General features: G+C 38.6%; 1 protein-coding gene across 3 annotated transcripts; it reads right to left on the bottom strand.

Moving 5' to 3' along the window:
• Positions 1-11,301: 11,301 nt before the first annotated feature.
• LOC126784095 (probable disease resistance protein At5g66890) lies at positions 11,302-16,692 on the bottom strand. Of its 3 annotated transcripts, none has more exons than XM_050509600.1 (7): positions 16,413-16,692; positions 15,380-15,421; positions 14,623-15,243; positions 13,554-13,957; positions 12,935-13,296; positions 12,577-12,788; positions 11,302-12,455 (listed from the first exon to the last, which is right to left on the bottom strand). In XM_050509600.1, coding segments are annotated over exons 2-7 (2,442 nt in total). In that variant the 5' UTR covers positions 15,381-15,421; positions 16,413-16,692; the 3' UTR covers positions 11,302-11,613. The 3 variants fall into 3 exon arrangements, with proteins under 3 accessions (XP_050365557.1, XP_050365554.1, XP_050365550.1); XM_050509597.1 differs by having other exon boundaries at positions 16,466-16,692; XM_050509593.1 differs by lacking the exons at positions 15,380-15,421; positions 16,413-16,692 and having other exon boundaries at positions 14,623-15,250.
• Positions 16,693-16,973: the final 281 nt, after the last annotated feature.

Raw genomic sequence — 16,973 nt, 5'->3', positions numbered from 1 at the left:
TAATAATTTTCCAAAATACCATGATTTTGAGATAACTAACACATAATTAAAATTTTAAAAAAACACACATAACTCGTCTGTTTGGTAAGAGATGTGGGAAGAGTTATGAATAATTACTTCATAACCTGTTTTTTTCTGGGCTAATTATCAAGAAATAAATATTTAGCATTACCTTCCACATGTAAAAATGTAAGTGGTTAAAATTCCTTCTGGGCTACAGCCCATCGAAGCTTACACTAAGCTCTGTCACTGCTCTCTTGTAGCAATCACTTTCTTTCGGATTCTGGCTTTCAAGTGGTTCAACCATTCCTTATTCTCCTTATAAGACACAGATGAATTCTTGTGAATATTCTCTTCTAAAAAGATAATGGTGATCGAGAACCTCGTCAACATTCCTATGTTTTTTTTTCTTTTGTTCTTTATCTTCTTGCCTCCCCAAGTCATAACCTAGGTACGTACCAAACCATTAATCTTTTGCGCCAAGTTAGTCTATCATGAAAAGAAATGCTCCAGTAGATCGAAAGCATACGTTTGAACATGAATACATTTCATTATGGATGGATAATTGGATATGCTTTTCATATAAGTGTTAGAAGACACACGTACACACACCTACCCGTCACCCTCATGCATGCACACACTTTGGTCTCTTTTTTACGTGCACGTTTCTATGTCAACCAAAATTTTAGAAGCATGCATGATATATAATAAAAGAACTATATATACCTGGTCATTTATGATTTAGATCTCTGCGTATTTGCACACAGGAAAACTCTAGAAATTGTGGAGGCAGATGTACGTGAACATACAGGTATCGCATTGATCAGTCAATTTCAATTCATAGTTTCATAATAAAAACGTTAGCATATCCTCATTTGCACACAGAAAAACTCTTAGAAATTGTGGAGGCAAATGTATGTGAACTGGTATCGCATTTATCAGTCCCTGAATTCCATATTGTAGACACATGAAATTTAATGAAGTAAATTATCTTCGTTAAATAATTAAATCGATTAAGAGCCCGACAAATTGCACACGTGGCCCAAAAGTCAACAAAGTTGGTGCAGATCCGAATAAAACTCGTGTCAGCACATAAACGGATGATCGTAATCGAAGCTACGTGATTCCAACTTTAATTGGAAATTGAATGTCATTGACGATCGAAATGGTAATCAGACATTTGATTAAATTAATAAATTTCCTTAACGGTTATAATTAAGTCAATTATTTTCTGATTAATTTAGTTATGAGAATAACTAATTTTAAATTAATAATAAAATAATATTGATTTAATTATACAATTAAAGAAATTTATTATTTTAAGTGTCATTAAAATATTCTATAAAATATAAACTTTGACACTGTAAATAGCCATTCAACATGAAGAGAATGAGAGGATTTTTAGACTTGGAGAAGAAGGAGAGAAATCACTCGAGCAAGAATCACTCTCGACAAATCCCGAAGTCTCTCAAGTCCACGAAGATCATCAAATCCACGAAGAATCATCAAGCGGTCAAATCGCTCGTTCTTCCTCAAATCCAAATCCAACCTCAATTCCACGAAGAATCATCAAGCGGTCAAATCGCTCGTTCTTCATCAAATCCAAATCCAAATCCAACCTCAAGTCCACGAAGAATCATCAAGCGGCCAAATCGCTCGTTCTTCATCAAATCCAAATCCAATCCAAACTCAAGTCCACGAAGAAGCATCAAGCGGCCAAATCGCTCGTTCTTCATCAAATCAAATCCAAATCAAACTCAAATCCTCAAGATCAAGTGCATATCACCCTTGAGCCAAATCACATACGGAGATAGAATCAGAGGAGTTCACCAAAGATTGTAACCCCGCGCTTGATATTCAATAAATTACATTTATTTGTATACGTGTCTGCATTCTCTTGCTTGTTTTCATATTCGCGTTCTACAAATTGGCACGCCCAGTGGGACATTTTTGGCCTCTCATCTCCTTCTCCGAAGAAATCAAATCCGTTTGTGCGATGGCTTCCAAGAACAACCAAGTCGTTCCAACGAAGAAATCCAAGTCCACAACCGCGAGGTTAAGCAGAGAGGCCGAGCTGGTCAAGAAGTCCAATCAAACATCCTCCAAATCAAAGAGTGAACCGATTGCCCTTGTCACCCGGAGCGTGGCTAGAGTTCAACCCACAACATTTTTGACACTTGCTAGTAAGCCTCGTCAACCAGTCATCACCTTGGAGAGCTTGGGAGCAATAGAGCATGCCTTTCAAAGCGGGAAGAAGCAAGTGTCAAAGGAGAAGGAGCCAAGTGAGAAATCTCTTCTACCCGTTCATGGTGATAGCCCTATCCTAGAAGACGTTTTCTCTGATGACGAATCAAGCACGGCATCATACCATGGAAGTCCCAAAGAAGATGGCGATAACTTTCATTCTATGACACATGAATCCTCTTTTGACAATGCGCAGGTCTTGGTGACGGGGGCATCCACAGTTGAGGAGCAACTCTCTAATCTGTTGGAGATGGTTGAAAAGCTCACCCGAACGGTTGAAGAAAAGGATGTGCAAATCGCTGAACTCTATAACAAGTTGGAAGATCAAAATGATGAGAACTCCACCAAGGGGTCGCCTGACAGGAGCAAAGTAAATGAAAAGGGGGAAACATCCAAGAATAATGACGACTCGCTCGGTTCCTTATCACTCCAGCAATTGCAAGACATCATCACCAACTCAATTCGGGCTCAATATGGAGGTCCTTCTAGTGACTCCATCACTTACTCTAAACCTTACACGAAGAGGATCGACAGCTTAAGGATGCCGCGGGGGTATCAGCCACCAAATTTCCAACAATTTTAAGGTAAAGGGAACCCAAAGCAACATGTCGCCCACTTTGTGGAGACTTGCAGTAACGCCGGGACAGAAGGCGATCACCTTGTCAAGCAGTTTGTTCGCTCATTGAAAGGAAATGCCTTCGAGTGGTATACAGACTTAGAGCCGGAGTATGTTGACAGTTGGGCCAAATGGAGCGCGAGTTCCTTAATCGATTCTATAGTACAAGGCGGACGGTGAGCATGATGGAGCTAACTAACACGAAGCAACGGAAGGATGAACCCGCGATCGGCTACATCAATAGATGGCGCACACTTAGCCTTGATTGCAAAGACCGATTGTCAGAGATGTCAGCCGTTGAAATGTGCATCCAAGGCATGCACTTTGATTTACTATACATCTTGCAAGGAATCAAGCCTCGTTCTTTCGAAGAGTTGGCTACTCGAGCCCACGACATGGAGCTAAGCTTGGCAAGTCATAAAGGAAAGAATGAGTCCCTGGTTGACCAACAAATAGATAAAGTCTTCGGAAACAAATTTGACGAGGTTGTGAAGAAGCCTTCCAAAGAATCAATGGTCATCAATACTGCACCATTTAAGATCTCTACGCAGGATAAGAATGAGTTCAATAAGGTGCAACCTCCTCGAACCTACAATAGAAGTAAACACACGTTGAAGGAGATGGAGCAAAAGACGTACCCGTTCTCAGACTCTGATGTGGCAGGCATCTTAGAGGATCTGCTCGAAAACAAGATAATAGATCTTCCGGAGTGCAAGCGTCCTGAAGAAATGCATCGAGTCAACGATCCGAAGTATTGCAAATATCATCGCCTCGTTAGTCACCCTATAGAGAAATGCTTTGTTCTCAAGGATTTGATCATGAATCTCGCCAAGCAAGGGAGGATTAAGCTGGACGTTGACGACGTTGCTGAAGTCAGTTGCACTACCGTAACATTCGGGTCGTTTGAGCCAGTTCCACTATACTTTCACCCAATCAAAGCATCGTCCCATTTCACAAAGGAGGCGCGCGAACATAAGGAACGATAAATAAGCAAGAAGAAAATGACTTGTAGTCAAGCGGAGAGCAAAGAAATACGAAGTCTTATCCCGTCGCGCATGAGGAGTCAGTGTGTGTTGGAAGTGAATTCCACATATCAACTCAAAGTGAAGCGACATACCATCATATTCACTGGCCAAAAAGGAGATACTAACCTCGGTAATGGCGATGAGGATAACATTATCCAAACCTCTTATCATATCACGGTGGCAGAAGCATATGCCGTAGAGGAAGACGATCATGAAGATTTTGAAATTGAAATAGACGAAGCTCCTCCAGAACTTAAAGACGGGGGGCAAGCCACAAATGCTACACCTTATTCTCTTGTCTATGGTGTCGAAGCCGTATTACCATTAGAGAAAGAAATTCTGTCGTTGAGAATCGCTTTGCAAGAAGGTCTCACAAATGAGGAAAATGTCAAGTTGCGCCTTCAAGAGTTAGAAGCTTTGGACGAGAAGAGGCTTGATGCACAACAACACTTGGAATGCTACCAAGCTAGGATGTCACACGCCTTCAATAAAGGTGTTCGACCACGGTCATTTCAAGTTGATGATTTAGTTCTTGCTATTCGAAGACATATCATTATGACGCACAAGTCTGGCTCCAAATTCAAGTCAAAGTGGGATGGTCCTTATGTCGTCAGAGAAGTATACACCAATGGAGCTTACAAAATTGTGGCGGAAGACAGTTTGAGAATTGGTCCGAGCAACGACAAGTTCTTGAAGCAGTACCATGCTTGAAAACGTCAAAGAATGCTCCAAGTCCGCACGAGCCTAAACTGTACAAGACACCAAAAAAAAACAAAATATGCTCCAAGTCTGCATGAGCCTAAACTGCACAAGACACCAAAAAACACAAAAAAAGTATGCTCCAAGTCTGCATGAGCCTAAACTGCACAAGTCACCAAAAAAAACAAAAAAGTATGCTCCAAGTCTGCACGAGCCTAAACTGCATAAGACACAGAAAAAAAAAACGCTCCACGCCTGCATGAGCTTAAACTGCACAAGGCACCAAAAAAAAACTTTTGAACTACGTGATGACTTGATTCTTTTTTTAGAAGGATACGTAGGCAGCTTAAGGATAAAAATCTTAAGTTCAGTCACATCAAAATAAAAAATAAGGGTTTGTCTGCCAATCATACAAATTCTTATAAGTTGAATTTCAAAATCGATTGATTACAAGATGATTGAAGAAAAAAAAAAGGAGCAAGTCTTGATCATTCAAGTCAGTTATCACATCCAGGTCAAACCCTTGAAGCGGCTACGATGTTCTTCAAAACTGGCTCGCAACATCTTTGACTCTTCAATCTCTGTTGCAGTCAATTATGGAATCTCTCGGATTGGACACTTCTTCTTTAACTTGAAGCTGCTCCGACGTTCTTCAAAGCTGGCTCTCAGTTCTGGAATCTCTCGGATTTGACACTTCTTCTGTTCCGGATCAACAAGTCTTGCATCGTGAAGAAAACTCTGGAAAGCCGCATGGTGAATGTGATGCATAAAGCCTAACACGCTTTTATTGACTGCTGTCAAGTCTATGAAATGAGAGAAGTCAAGCGATTATGTCGTTTACTTTCTTCAAACTCTTGAAAGCCACCATGATGAATGTGATGCGTAAAGCCTAATCCGCTTTTGTTGATTGCCGTCAAGTCTATGAAGTGAGAGCAGTCAAGCGATTAGGTCTTTTACGTTCTTCAAATCCGTCAAAAAAAAGAACCAACGCGTTTCAAAAGAAGTCGAATGGTTAGATTGACCGCGACGCTCGAATTGTTGTCAAAATCATACAAAAAAAAAAGAGGTCAAAATCAGGAAAAAAAGAAGAAGGTCGAAGTAAAAAAAAAAACAAGCCGGTTGCACAAGAGCACAACCACACTGAATCATTCAATAATTCAATTATACTTTGGCATGGTTTCTCCCTCTACTGCTCTCGGCTGTACTCCGATCCCCTTATGTTTTTACCTAACAATGGAGTTGGTATAAAATCCGCACACTCTGTGTTAATCTAAGCCAACTGACGCCGAGGGAGATGATTCTTCGTCATGCTCATCAAGAACCGCATCGAAGAAGTGAGATGATTCTGTGGATGGTATTGACGGGTTGGGTAGAAATGGTAATGATGCAATCGACCACAATGAAGAATTGTTGCCTGAAGCAAATGGGGCGTCACAGATGCCTGCCTTTTCTAAGTGTTTACTACCAATCAAGTGAGGGACCGCTTTGAGACAGATATGGATCATGACTCGGATAGAGATGGAGCAAGCACCGTTTTTGAGGAAGTGGAGAGCATTTCTGTCGGAGAAGTTATGAAGAGTCCAATCTTCAGTGAAGATGAGTCTTCGAACAATACATACTCGATTGATTTGTTGTATTATCAGTGTCACACGAGCAGGATCGTGTTAATGCAATTCTTGATGAAGATGGTGGACTTGGCAAAGGAAATGTACGACGCCGGAGATCATTTAGAACTTTTACAATTCCACATGATAGGATATGGAGATGAGCTTCTGTGGGCAGCTGGATGACTTACCACGTAACTGAGGATAATACTTACCTGTGACAAGGGATGAAGTAGAGTTTGCTGGATTTGATTGCTTGTATTCGTAAGGATTATCATTTGCAAGGGCTGGTGAGTAAGGAGGAGAGAAAGGCTGCTGCTGAGGACACCATGCTCTCTCACACAAGACTGTTGCTAAGGATACCATGCTCTCTTACAAGGTTGCTGCTGAGGACACCATGCTCTCTCTCACAAGGCTGCTGCTAAGGACACCATGCTCTCTTACAAGGTTGCTGCTGAGGACACCATGCTCTCTTACAAGGTTGCTGCTGAGGACACCATGCTCTCTTACAAGGCTGCTCAAGATGACATACGGCGTGCAATAGAGATGAAGCAGTGTCAGGCGTGATGCTCCTCCTGGGCAGAAGGTTGGTCTGATTGCTGCCAAGAGAACTGGTCGTCTCAGAGGACAAGCTGCCGCAACTGCCTCCAAGGAGAAGTAGAACTGAATTTACATTTTACCTGGTGAAGGGTGACCACAGTATTAATGGTGGTGTTGAGGTCGTTTCTTCCGAAAGGTGGAGAGATTAAGTCTGTTGCTGTGTATCCATCTGACTTTGGAATTGAGCGTATGAAACAGGAGGAAATTCATGGTCCTGTGCTGTTTATATAATCATCTTATGAGGTTAAAACAAAAGACCAAAGATACTACGTTAGAGGCCGGTATTATGACCTAATATGTATCCTCCCTTGATATTGTCCTGTGTTGTTTGATGATAAAAAAAAATAAAAAAAACCTGATGAAGAAAGTGACAACAATCAAGGAGGAAAGGAGCAGCAAAGTCCATTACTTGGTCAAGGTGGTGAAAACGAAATAGTCATTGAAAGTGCTCCATCTGTCCATAGGGAACCTCCTCATGATGGCCACGGCCTCCCAAAGGTTGATTCTAAGGAAGAAGTTCTGCATGACAAAGTCAAGAAGCGAATCATGAAGGAAGGCCATGGTCTGATACCATCCAAATATTCAACATGCTTCTTGCACCACGGAGCATGACTGAAAGCATACTACATAAGTTTGAAGACAAGTGGGATGAACAACAACCACTTGAAATGATATTAGGAAAAGAGAAAAAAAAAATGACTGGCTTGGCTATTGGTGTATCCAGCATGAAGGCGGGAGAACGTGCCCTAATACCAATGGTCTAAATATCGGTTATCGGCATCGTATCGGTTTTGTAAAATAAGGATATAACGGGGATATATCGAGATATATCGGATTATATCGGATTTATCGTTTTTGTTAATTTTTAATTTAAATTTAATATATTTATAAACATATACTTCAAAATATTCAAAATATACCAAATAATATTAACTACTAAGTACTAATTGAACAAAAATAGGTGCACAAAAGATAGATTGAGATATTGATTATGCATTCATCCATTATAAATTCTCTCATCATCAGAATCAAAGTCAAAATCATCTTCTCCATTATCTTCATCCTCATCTTTTGAGATAAAATCATCTTCATAAATCACCTTCTGTCTATTTGCGTTGAAATTCCTCAAAACGACATCGTCTCCTTAAAAAAAATCACCGAAAAAAAAGTAACAAGAAAAAAAAAAGTAACAAGAAAAAAAGTCACAAAAAAAAGTCAACGAAAAAAAATTATCGAAAAAAATCATCGAAAAAAAAGTCTCCGAAAAAAAAAGTCCACCAAAAAAAAAGTCCACCGAAAAAAAAGTCAAACGAAAAAAAATCCACCGATATATCGCATGTTGACCCGATATTTTGAGTTGACCGATATATTAAGGCGATATGACATTTATCCTATCGGTTTCTAAATATCACCGATATATCGCCAATATATCCTCGATATATCCCGATATTTAGAACACTGCCTAATACATGTAGGTTGGGAGTTAGGATATGGAATTGAAGAAAAATTTCCTTTCCCTAACGTTCCACCCTCTTGAGCTTATCGGATTTGATGAGACCAAAGAAGGGAAAGCTCCTGGTGATATGACTAGTGTATTGAGAGTCAAGTTGAGAGAGATGATGATTGATTTTATAGCTTTGAGGGAGCAGATTGTAAAGGAGCACATGGAGTCTCTTGAACAAAAAGAGAATAATCTGACTGTCAGCATCATGTGTGATTGTAGGTGGATTGTGGAATCTCTACCTCCTTCCAACACAAAAGCAAACGATACTAATCAAACAATGGGCACTACGGCTATAAAGCGTATGGGAAGGGCCAGAAGCATGAGTTGAATGTTCCCACTTACCAAATGTGTGTTTAATTCTATTCAACAATGATGATAGACTTAACTATAAGGATATTAAGCATGCCACTCAGATTCCAGCCGTAGATTTGAAGAGGTGTCTGCAATCGATGGCATGCGTGAAGGGAATATTCTTCGGAAAGAGTATGTGAATAAAGACACTTGCGAAGATGACACTTTTTTTTTGTTGACGACAAGTTCACAAGCAAGCTGGACAAGATGCCATAAACAAGGCTAAAGCATTTGATGAAAAACATCGGTGGACAGCGAATGCATATGAGAAAGTAACTTCTTTTGACAGAAAAGAAGAGTACTAATAATACAAGTGAAAAAAAAAAATCTTGAGCAAAATAAAGCGGGGTTCTGCATCTAACAATGAAAAATAGGGTTCTGCGTCCAACAAAATTTGCGGAGCCTCGGAAGTTAGCTCCACAAATTTTCCAAATCAAAGTGCATATTTCAAGCTACGTCTTCGGTACGTGATGACGACATACCTGCAGCACGACTTGAAGTGGGGCATTTGTAGACACATGAAATTTAATGAAGTAAATTATCTTCGTTAAATAATTAAATCGACCAAGAGCCCGACAAATTGCACACGTGGCCCAAAAGTCAACAAAATTGGTGCAGATCCGAATAAAACTCGTGTCAGCACATAAACGGATGATCGTAATCGAAGCTACGTGATTCCGACTTTAATTGGAAATTAAATGTCATTGACGATCGAAATGGTAATCAGACATTTGATTAAATTAATAAATTTCCTTAACGGTTATAATTAAGTCAATTATTTTCTGATTAATTTAGTTATGAGAATAACTAATTTTAAATTAATAAGAAAATAATATTGATTTAATTATACAATTAAAGAAATTTATTATTTTAAGTGTCATTAAAATATTCTATAAAATATAAACTTTGACACTATAAATAGCCCTTCAACATGAAGAGAAGGAGAGGATTTTTAGACTTGGAGAAGAATGAGAGAAATCACTCGAGCAAGGATCACTCTCAAGTCCACGAAGATCATTAAATCCATGAAGAATCATCAAGCGGCCAAATCGCTCGTTCTTCCTCAAATTCAAATCCAACCTCAAGTCCACGAAGAATCATCAAGCGGCCAAATCGCTCGTTCTTTATCAAATCCAAATCCAACCTCAAGTCCACGAAGAATCATCAAGCGGTCAAATCGCTCGTTCTTTATCAAATCCAAATCCAAATCCAACCTCAAGTCCACGAAGAATCATCAAGCGGCCAAATCGCTCGTTCTTCATCAAATCCAAATCCAATCCAAACTCAAGTCCACGAAGAAGCATCAAGCGGCCAAATCGCTCGTTCTTCATCAAATCAAATCCAAATCAAACTCAAATCCTCAAGATCAAGTGCATATCACCCTTGAGCCAAATCACATACGGAGATAGAATCAGAGGAGTTCACCAAATATTGTAACCCCGCGCTTGATATTCAATAAATTACATTTATTTGTATATGTGTCTGCATTCTCTTGTTTGTTTTCAGATTCGCGTTCTACACATATATATAGAAGCGGTAGCATATATGTCCTGGAAGCAACGTCGCTTAATTATAATATTCAAAAGTACTTATATATTGTCATCGAAGTACCCAAGTACGTACGTAACGTACATATATACGTCAAGTGAAGTACTGTAGCTTAGCAATACAGCATGCGGTCATGCAGCGACTAATTCTTTCTATCATGGCTGGCTCCCTCTAAGCAATATTTGATCTTGTCAAGGCCAGGCCTTGCCTGAAGTGGTTTGATCTAGTTGCTCCACTTCAAGAAGTTAGCTGGACGTTGTTTTTCTACTACCATGCATGGAAAAGCAGCAAAATCATGCCAGAACCTCGAGGTCGTCTTAACTGTGAACGAGGCTTGGAGCAGTTCAAATCTCTAATCCACCATTAGTATCCTTTAGTACGTAACTCAAAAATGTGCCCTACATGCTGCACCATCGAAATGTCTTGACGTAGTTTATCGTCTGAGAAACTCGTTTGAACATCAAACTCTAAAGCGTAAAACTGAATAGACTCCGCTCACCTGCATATATGGGTACCCCTCCCGGCCTGGAGTCCCAGACCGAAGAGCCTCCGCAGTCTGAAGCAAGCTCTACCGGTACTCCAACCTGCAGGCAACTATTCTATGTTCTGTACTTAGGTATGCGCAACAAGATCGATATCAGAAAACTTGTATTCTTTCATTCTGAGTCGTTAAACGTCAACAAAATAATAAATATATATGTCCGCACAAAGTAGTAATCCATCATGATAAATTAAGAACCCAGAAAAAACTACACCTACATCAGGAAATTAACTTCTGCTTAAAAAATCCTGGCGTCGTAAAAAACCACCAACCGACATGGATTCAAATTGATAGATCGGTCTAACAATTTAGGTAGTAAAATTCGAATACACTAAATTTAGTGAGAAACGTTTAACATTTTCTCGGTCTGGCCACAGACTAGCAAAGAACTGATTCCAAGAACCTCTGCAGACATCCATCACTTTAACTAGTCTAAACTTATTTATTTATTTTTGAGAAAGAATTAGTCTGAACTTGTAAATTGTAAGTTTGTAACCGTCACATGTTGAAAATTTACACAGAAAGACTACAGTTGAGAACTGAAACAAGGGAATCCAGGAAAGTAGTAAACATGTGTACAATCCAATTAAACTTTTTTTTTTTGAGGGCTGGAACCCGGTTAGACCGGGAGGCTTGGCCCTCACGCCATTATTCACCAACATAGCTTCAAATACATACTGCTTCATAACCAGTAGCCACATAATAATACAAGGTTTACTAGACAATTTATTACAAAGAAATATACAAGTTACAACAATAAATAACAATAGGTATCATAGAATTTTTTTTGAAGGGAGGTATCATAGATTATAACACCAGGATCAGCCTTGTGGGGCGCCTGAGTGATCTCGTTTTGATCGGCTCGCTCCAACAGTTACTTCTCAAGTTGGAAACTTGTGCAGCCAATTCAGATTCATATCGTCTTTGACCAACCTTACGTGTATGTCTTTCAGAACAGATAAGAAGGGTTCCCATAAAACACTAGTCTCTTCATCACATATCACCTCCCTTAACTGTTCAAGATCCACAACTGATGCAGGCAGCTCTTGGAGTCTTGAGCATTGTCTCATGTTGAGTGTTTCTAAGCTGCGCATTCCACCTATATGTTGAGGCAAATCCTTGATACTGAAGCAATCAGAGATGTCAAGAGAGGTTAAGTTTATGAGGCTCTGAGTTGAGTCTGGTAACTCTGTCAAGTCTGTACAGGACCTAAGCCTTAGCACTACCAAGTTAACCAATTTTCCTATTTCTTCAGGTAAGGCAGACAGCTTATGAGAATTGGTGATACTGAGCTTTTTCAAGGAAATCAGTTCACATAGCATTGCAGGCAATTCCACCAAATCACTGCAGTAATCAATGTTCATTTCCACTACATTTGGCAATAGATCTACGAGTCTGACGGAACAGTTGCTAAAAGCTTGACCAATTTTGCACATAAATAATGATATCTTTTCTAAACTTTCCAATAATACGGGGCTTTTACTTATGGAAGGTATTGAGATTCGTTCAAATCTGATTCTCTTTAGATGTAGAAGTGACCCAAGTAATGGAAAATTTTCTAATTCAGCAGGCAAAAGACCATATTTTGTGATTATCAGAACCTTTAATTTGACCATTTTCTCCACAAATTTGGGTAAGGCATATTTCTTTGACTGAAAGTTCAGAATTAGAACCTTGGCTTGCGGTAGTTGCATGTTCGGCCATTTAGATTTGAAGTCCCCATCTGCAAGACAATTAGATTAGTTTAAAGTCTTAGTGTGTGATGTATATATAGTGTGTCCCCTTAGTTGTGTTTGTTTGCAACAGTATATATCTGCTACAGAAAGAAAGAGAGATGGAACAACCTGTTGAGATAGACAACAGGTGAGCATTGATAGGTTGACACTTCTGTTCTGTCCACCACTCAGGAAAATTGTCTCCAGAAATATCTATTATCAGCCTTTTCCTCTGTTCTACTGATTCCACACTAGATTGATAGATTGCCAATTCTCTAAGAATGTCATGAAGGGTAACAAAATGTTCAGTGTAATAGCCATCTACCTCCCTGGGGTCCTTCCTGTTCAGGAACAAAATCAATTTGCTATTAGAGATTTTCAGAAGAGAAATTGCAACAGAAATTCATGAATAGCAACTATCCATGAAGATAGCGGAAAAAGTGGAAAGATATAATATCAGGAAAGAGAAACATAGAAGTCTACTTACCTTGTGACTATAAGATTAGCCAGATTCCGATTGGTGAGTTCATAGAGGTTCGCAATGCAAAGCCAGTCAACATCTAATTTATGTGACTCTCCCCATATATCAATGAGGATAGTAGCAGGTATTCTTTGGTCTTCAGGAAATGAACCAAGGTCTAGGAAACATTCCTTGATGGTAATACTTTGTTTCTCCAAGGCATCTAAGCTGCTTTGGAGGCAAGTAAGCAGATCATGATCCGAATCAAGAATAGATGAACCTTTACTCCATTCACTTAATCTTTTTTTCCAGATCTCTATAGGCTGCCCACAAAGTGATCTCCCAACCACTGTAATCGCAAGTGGAAATCCCTTGCAATGTTTTACTACCTAGAAATCAATTTTTCCAGATTAATACTTTGTAGGTCTAGTCTTGAGTTTCAAGAGCAATGTCTCAAGCAAATGATAATATTTATTTACTCTACTATATTCCTATTTCAAATTAAGTTCGTAAATGAGCACAAATTTTGCATCTGACATGTTAATTGAAGTGCTCACTTGTTATTCTACATGAGGGAGTATGCCTAAAATAAAATATGGACAGTCTCTTTCGCCCTTTAAAAAACAAATGAGACCAAGATAATCACCTGTCTAGCAAGGTCTTCTGGAACATGAGAGCTGATATTTTCCAAGTATGCTGAATGATTAAATAGAGCCATTGCTTCTTCATCACTCAATGAATCCAAATTATATGGGGAACCAAATCGTGGAAATGCAAACCTTGATGTCACTAAGACCTTGCAATTTGGCATTTTCCATTCATCAAACATCTCAAGAAGGGATTCGGATTCAGACCAAACATCATCCAAAACCAACAGCAATGGATTTTGTTCTGTTTGGTTTAGAAACTTGTGCAGCCAATCAACTGCAGTTACTTCATTTGGGAAATCGGGTACCTGGGAACTCTTGCTTTGATATAGCTCTTCTACAATAAGATTTAAGTTGGGCTTCTTGGAAACAGTTACAAAGAAGATATTGTTCTTGAATTTATCTTCCAAAATAAAGGTAAGCAAGTTGTTAGAAGTCCCACAAATGTACAAAGCCAACATATAAAAAGCCAAGAGAATACACAAATAGAGAAGTCATACTAATCATATCTCAGTATCAATTTGAGTGCTAGCATATGCAAATAGAAAGAAATCTCTTATATGAATCATACATTAGCGCTGATGTTAAAACATATAATCAGACACCCTTCTGATATGTAAGTTTACCTACTAGTTGTGGTGAAAATACTCCTAGAAGTCTGCAACTCTAAAATTGTTGAAAACATTAGAAGGAAAGACCAAAATAATCCATATACCAGATCTTGGGTGTGTGCTTATAACAAATTAATGAAATTAAAGCAGACCCAACTGGTCACAGAAATACTGCGTATTTTTTTTTAAACCACGGTCATCGCCATATTGAAATTTAAAGCATGGGAACGCCATCCAATAATCACAGAATTGTAGTAACAGCTAGACCTAAATTTGATTATATGGTTGACGTTAACTTGCACAGAACTGGCAAAATTTTTGGCATTTTAAACCACTAATATAATGGTAATGGAAATAAAACCATGTTACGCTAATTACTACTACTACTATAATTACAAAGCAAACCATCACTAAGACAGAGAAAATAGAGACATCGATATTATCCATATATAAATACCTCTGACTTCTCCGTCTTGACAAAACTTTATTGCCAATGTAGTTTTGCCACATCCTCCAGGAGCAGTGACCACAAGCATTGATATCTTATCACTGAAAAGCTTCATCTTCAATTCTTTCAAAGGCCCCTCCAATCCAACTACAAGTGGTGGAGGTTCAGGTATTGCACACCAGCCTTTAATACCTTCAGATGAACTACTTTGTACCCCAAAATTCAAATCAATTTGCTGGACCTTAGTCTCTATATTCTTTACCATAACCAAGGTTTTTTTTACATCTCTTATGCTACGTACTTTCAGTATATCCAAGAGTCTTTGCAGAGATTTGCACAGATGACCTAGTTTGTTTGTGTCGGAAGTACTCAATGGAACAACCTTAGAGCACTTCTGAATGAGCTCAATCCCCTCCTCCATTTGTAATCTAAAATGATGTAGTTCATCATCTGGAAAATCTGATTCCTTTTTATCCTCTGCTGTCTCTTTGATCAGTGGTTTTATACAGTCTAGTGTGGATCTGATATCTACAAGTGCTTTAAACATCAAATGATGGTCATTCACTTCCTTAATGGCATCGTATAGCGCCAGAAATGATGCTTCTAAAGCTTCTCGTTTGACTGATGCCACTGTCATTGTTACAAGAACCGACACTTATATTAGAGCAGTTCTTCTTAGTTTTAAATTGAAATGTTTAAGACAAAGAAACAATGTAAGAAATGAACAGTAAAAAATACAAGAACAAAAAACTTAATTGTGACATACTTGGTGATGATGGTACAAGACGAAAATCCGAATCAATGCGCCCTGAAATTAAAAGAGAACATGCTCTTCAGGGAATAAAAGAATAAAATTTCAAAACTCTCTGGGATATATGGCATATTTATACACAAGGAAGGAACTGAGATTTTGGAGGGTTACTATCATATACGACTACTAAAAAAATGGGGCAAATGCTTGAAGTGTTCTCCGAACCTCACTGGTTGCATTTAATTCAAACCTGAGAATATGCAAGACTCTGACGTACTTCGACTTTTATAACTAAAATACTGCGTAAATTTGGTATGCAAGGCTTTCTAAAGAACGGAAAATGTTGGCCCCGAGGCCCTGACTAACTATTGTTTCTGTCATCTCAGTAAAGCATGTAAATTCTATGCTTTTTACACAAAGTCGAGGAAGTTATTCCCTATATGGATAGGAACAAAACATATAGAAGTTTAATACTTTGGAGCAATATTGGCTACAGTTCACAAACCACTAGCCAATATCAAGTATCGCCCTATACCACAGAGGAAAATATATAACATTTTTTTCAGAATTTCACTGTTAACAGCACACAAAAAAAAACAGGGATCATTCTCCATTAACATAATTTCCATGTAATATCATCACACCTAACGTGTTAAAGAGATCACGCGTTAAATTTAAACTTCAGTGGAATAACGTGCACTTCGGATTTTCCTTTTAAATAGTGGGTGGTGGCGGCTCACCTAAACTTTATTACTGATTTGAACAGTTGGTAAACTTCCCAGAAATCAAACGAGAAAAAGCTAAAAAGTTCAGCACTAATCCAAATTGAAAATGTCTAAAGTCATACAAAATTGCTAGGAAATCACAAAATCGAAAATGTTCTGCAAATCTAGTCAGCTGGGAGAACAATAAGAGAAAATCATACAGAAGCAATACCAGAAGGGAAAACTGGACGAACACAGCAAGCAATAATAAAAGGGAGAATGAACAATTGAAAATTAAATAAACCAAATAGAGCAGAGCTACTTATGAATCAGAGAAAGCTTACAGAAACGTGAAGGACAGAGCAGAAATAGAGGAGAAGAAAAGGTAAAAGGTTGCCAGAAAGGTTGAAACAAGGAAGATCTGGAGGCCGGTCTTGTTCGGCTAACTGAGATTCATTCAACAACGTTGAAGCTTTACCAAGTCTTCACTTCTGACCGGACTTTGAAATCCGGCACAAGAAATTAGTAGATTATGTTTGGCGAAACTTATTCGGTGCAGGATTAGAGGGGGTAGACTAAACTAGGTTAAAGTTGTTCTTTCCTTATAACGAGAAAGTTCACTGGTTCTAACTAGTTCTAAGTTCTAACATCAGTTCTACTGTTCTACTTCTACATTTGTAGTATTTTTTGTTCGAGTTTCGACTATTTGGACTTTGGAGCTTATGAGGAGGGTATCTAGTGTAGAATCTTTGGTTGGGCTTTACATAGCTGCCTCTGGGCTTCTTTAACGATATTTGTCTCAAGCCCAGAGAAATATAAAATTCTCCTTTTTTCATATTGTGAACATTTGGAGAATTGAGACTATTCAACTAGTTTCAAAATTTTGTTGTCGAATAAGTCGAAAC

Source organism: Argentina anserina, chromosome 1 (genome assembly GCF_933775445.1).
Source record: "Argentina anserina chromosome 1, drPotAnse1.1, whole genome shotgun sequence".
Lineage (NCBI taxonomy): Eukaryota > Viridiplantae > Streptophyta > Magnoliopsida > Rosales > Rosaceae > Argentina > Argentina anserina.
Note: the sequence above shows the minus strand (reverse complement) of the source record. Positions and strands in the feature narration are given on the sequence as shown.

What these genes read in the sequence shown, in the direction of transcription:
- LOC126784095 (XM_050509593.1), bottom strand. Translation starts at nt 15,250, where the DNA reads ATGACAGTGGCATCAGTCAAACGAGAAGCTTTAGAAGCATCATTTCTG. An exon ending in TCAAGACGGAGAAGTCAGAG is followed by an intron (nt 13,958 to 14,622) that starts GTATTTATATAT and finishes TTATTTTGGAAG; the next exon opens with ATAAATTCAAGAACAATATC. An exon ending in CCTGTTGTCTATCTCAACAG is followed by an intron (nt 12,456 to 12,576) that starts GTTGTTCCATCT and finishes ATTGTCTTGCAG; the next exon opens with ATGGGGACTTCAAATCTAAA.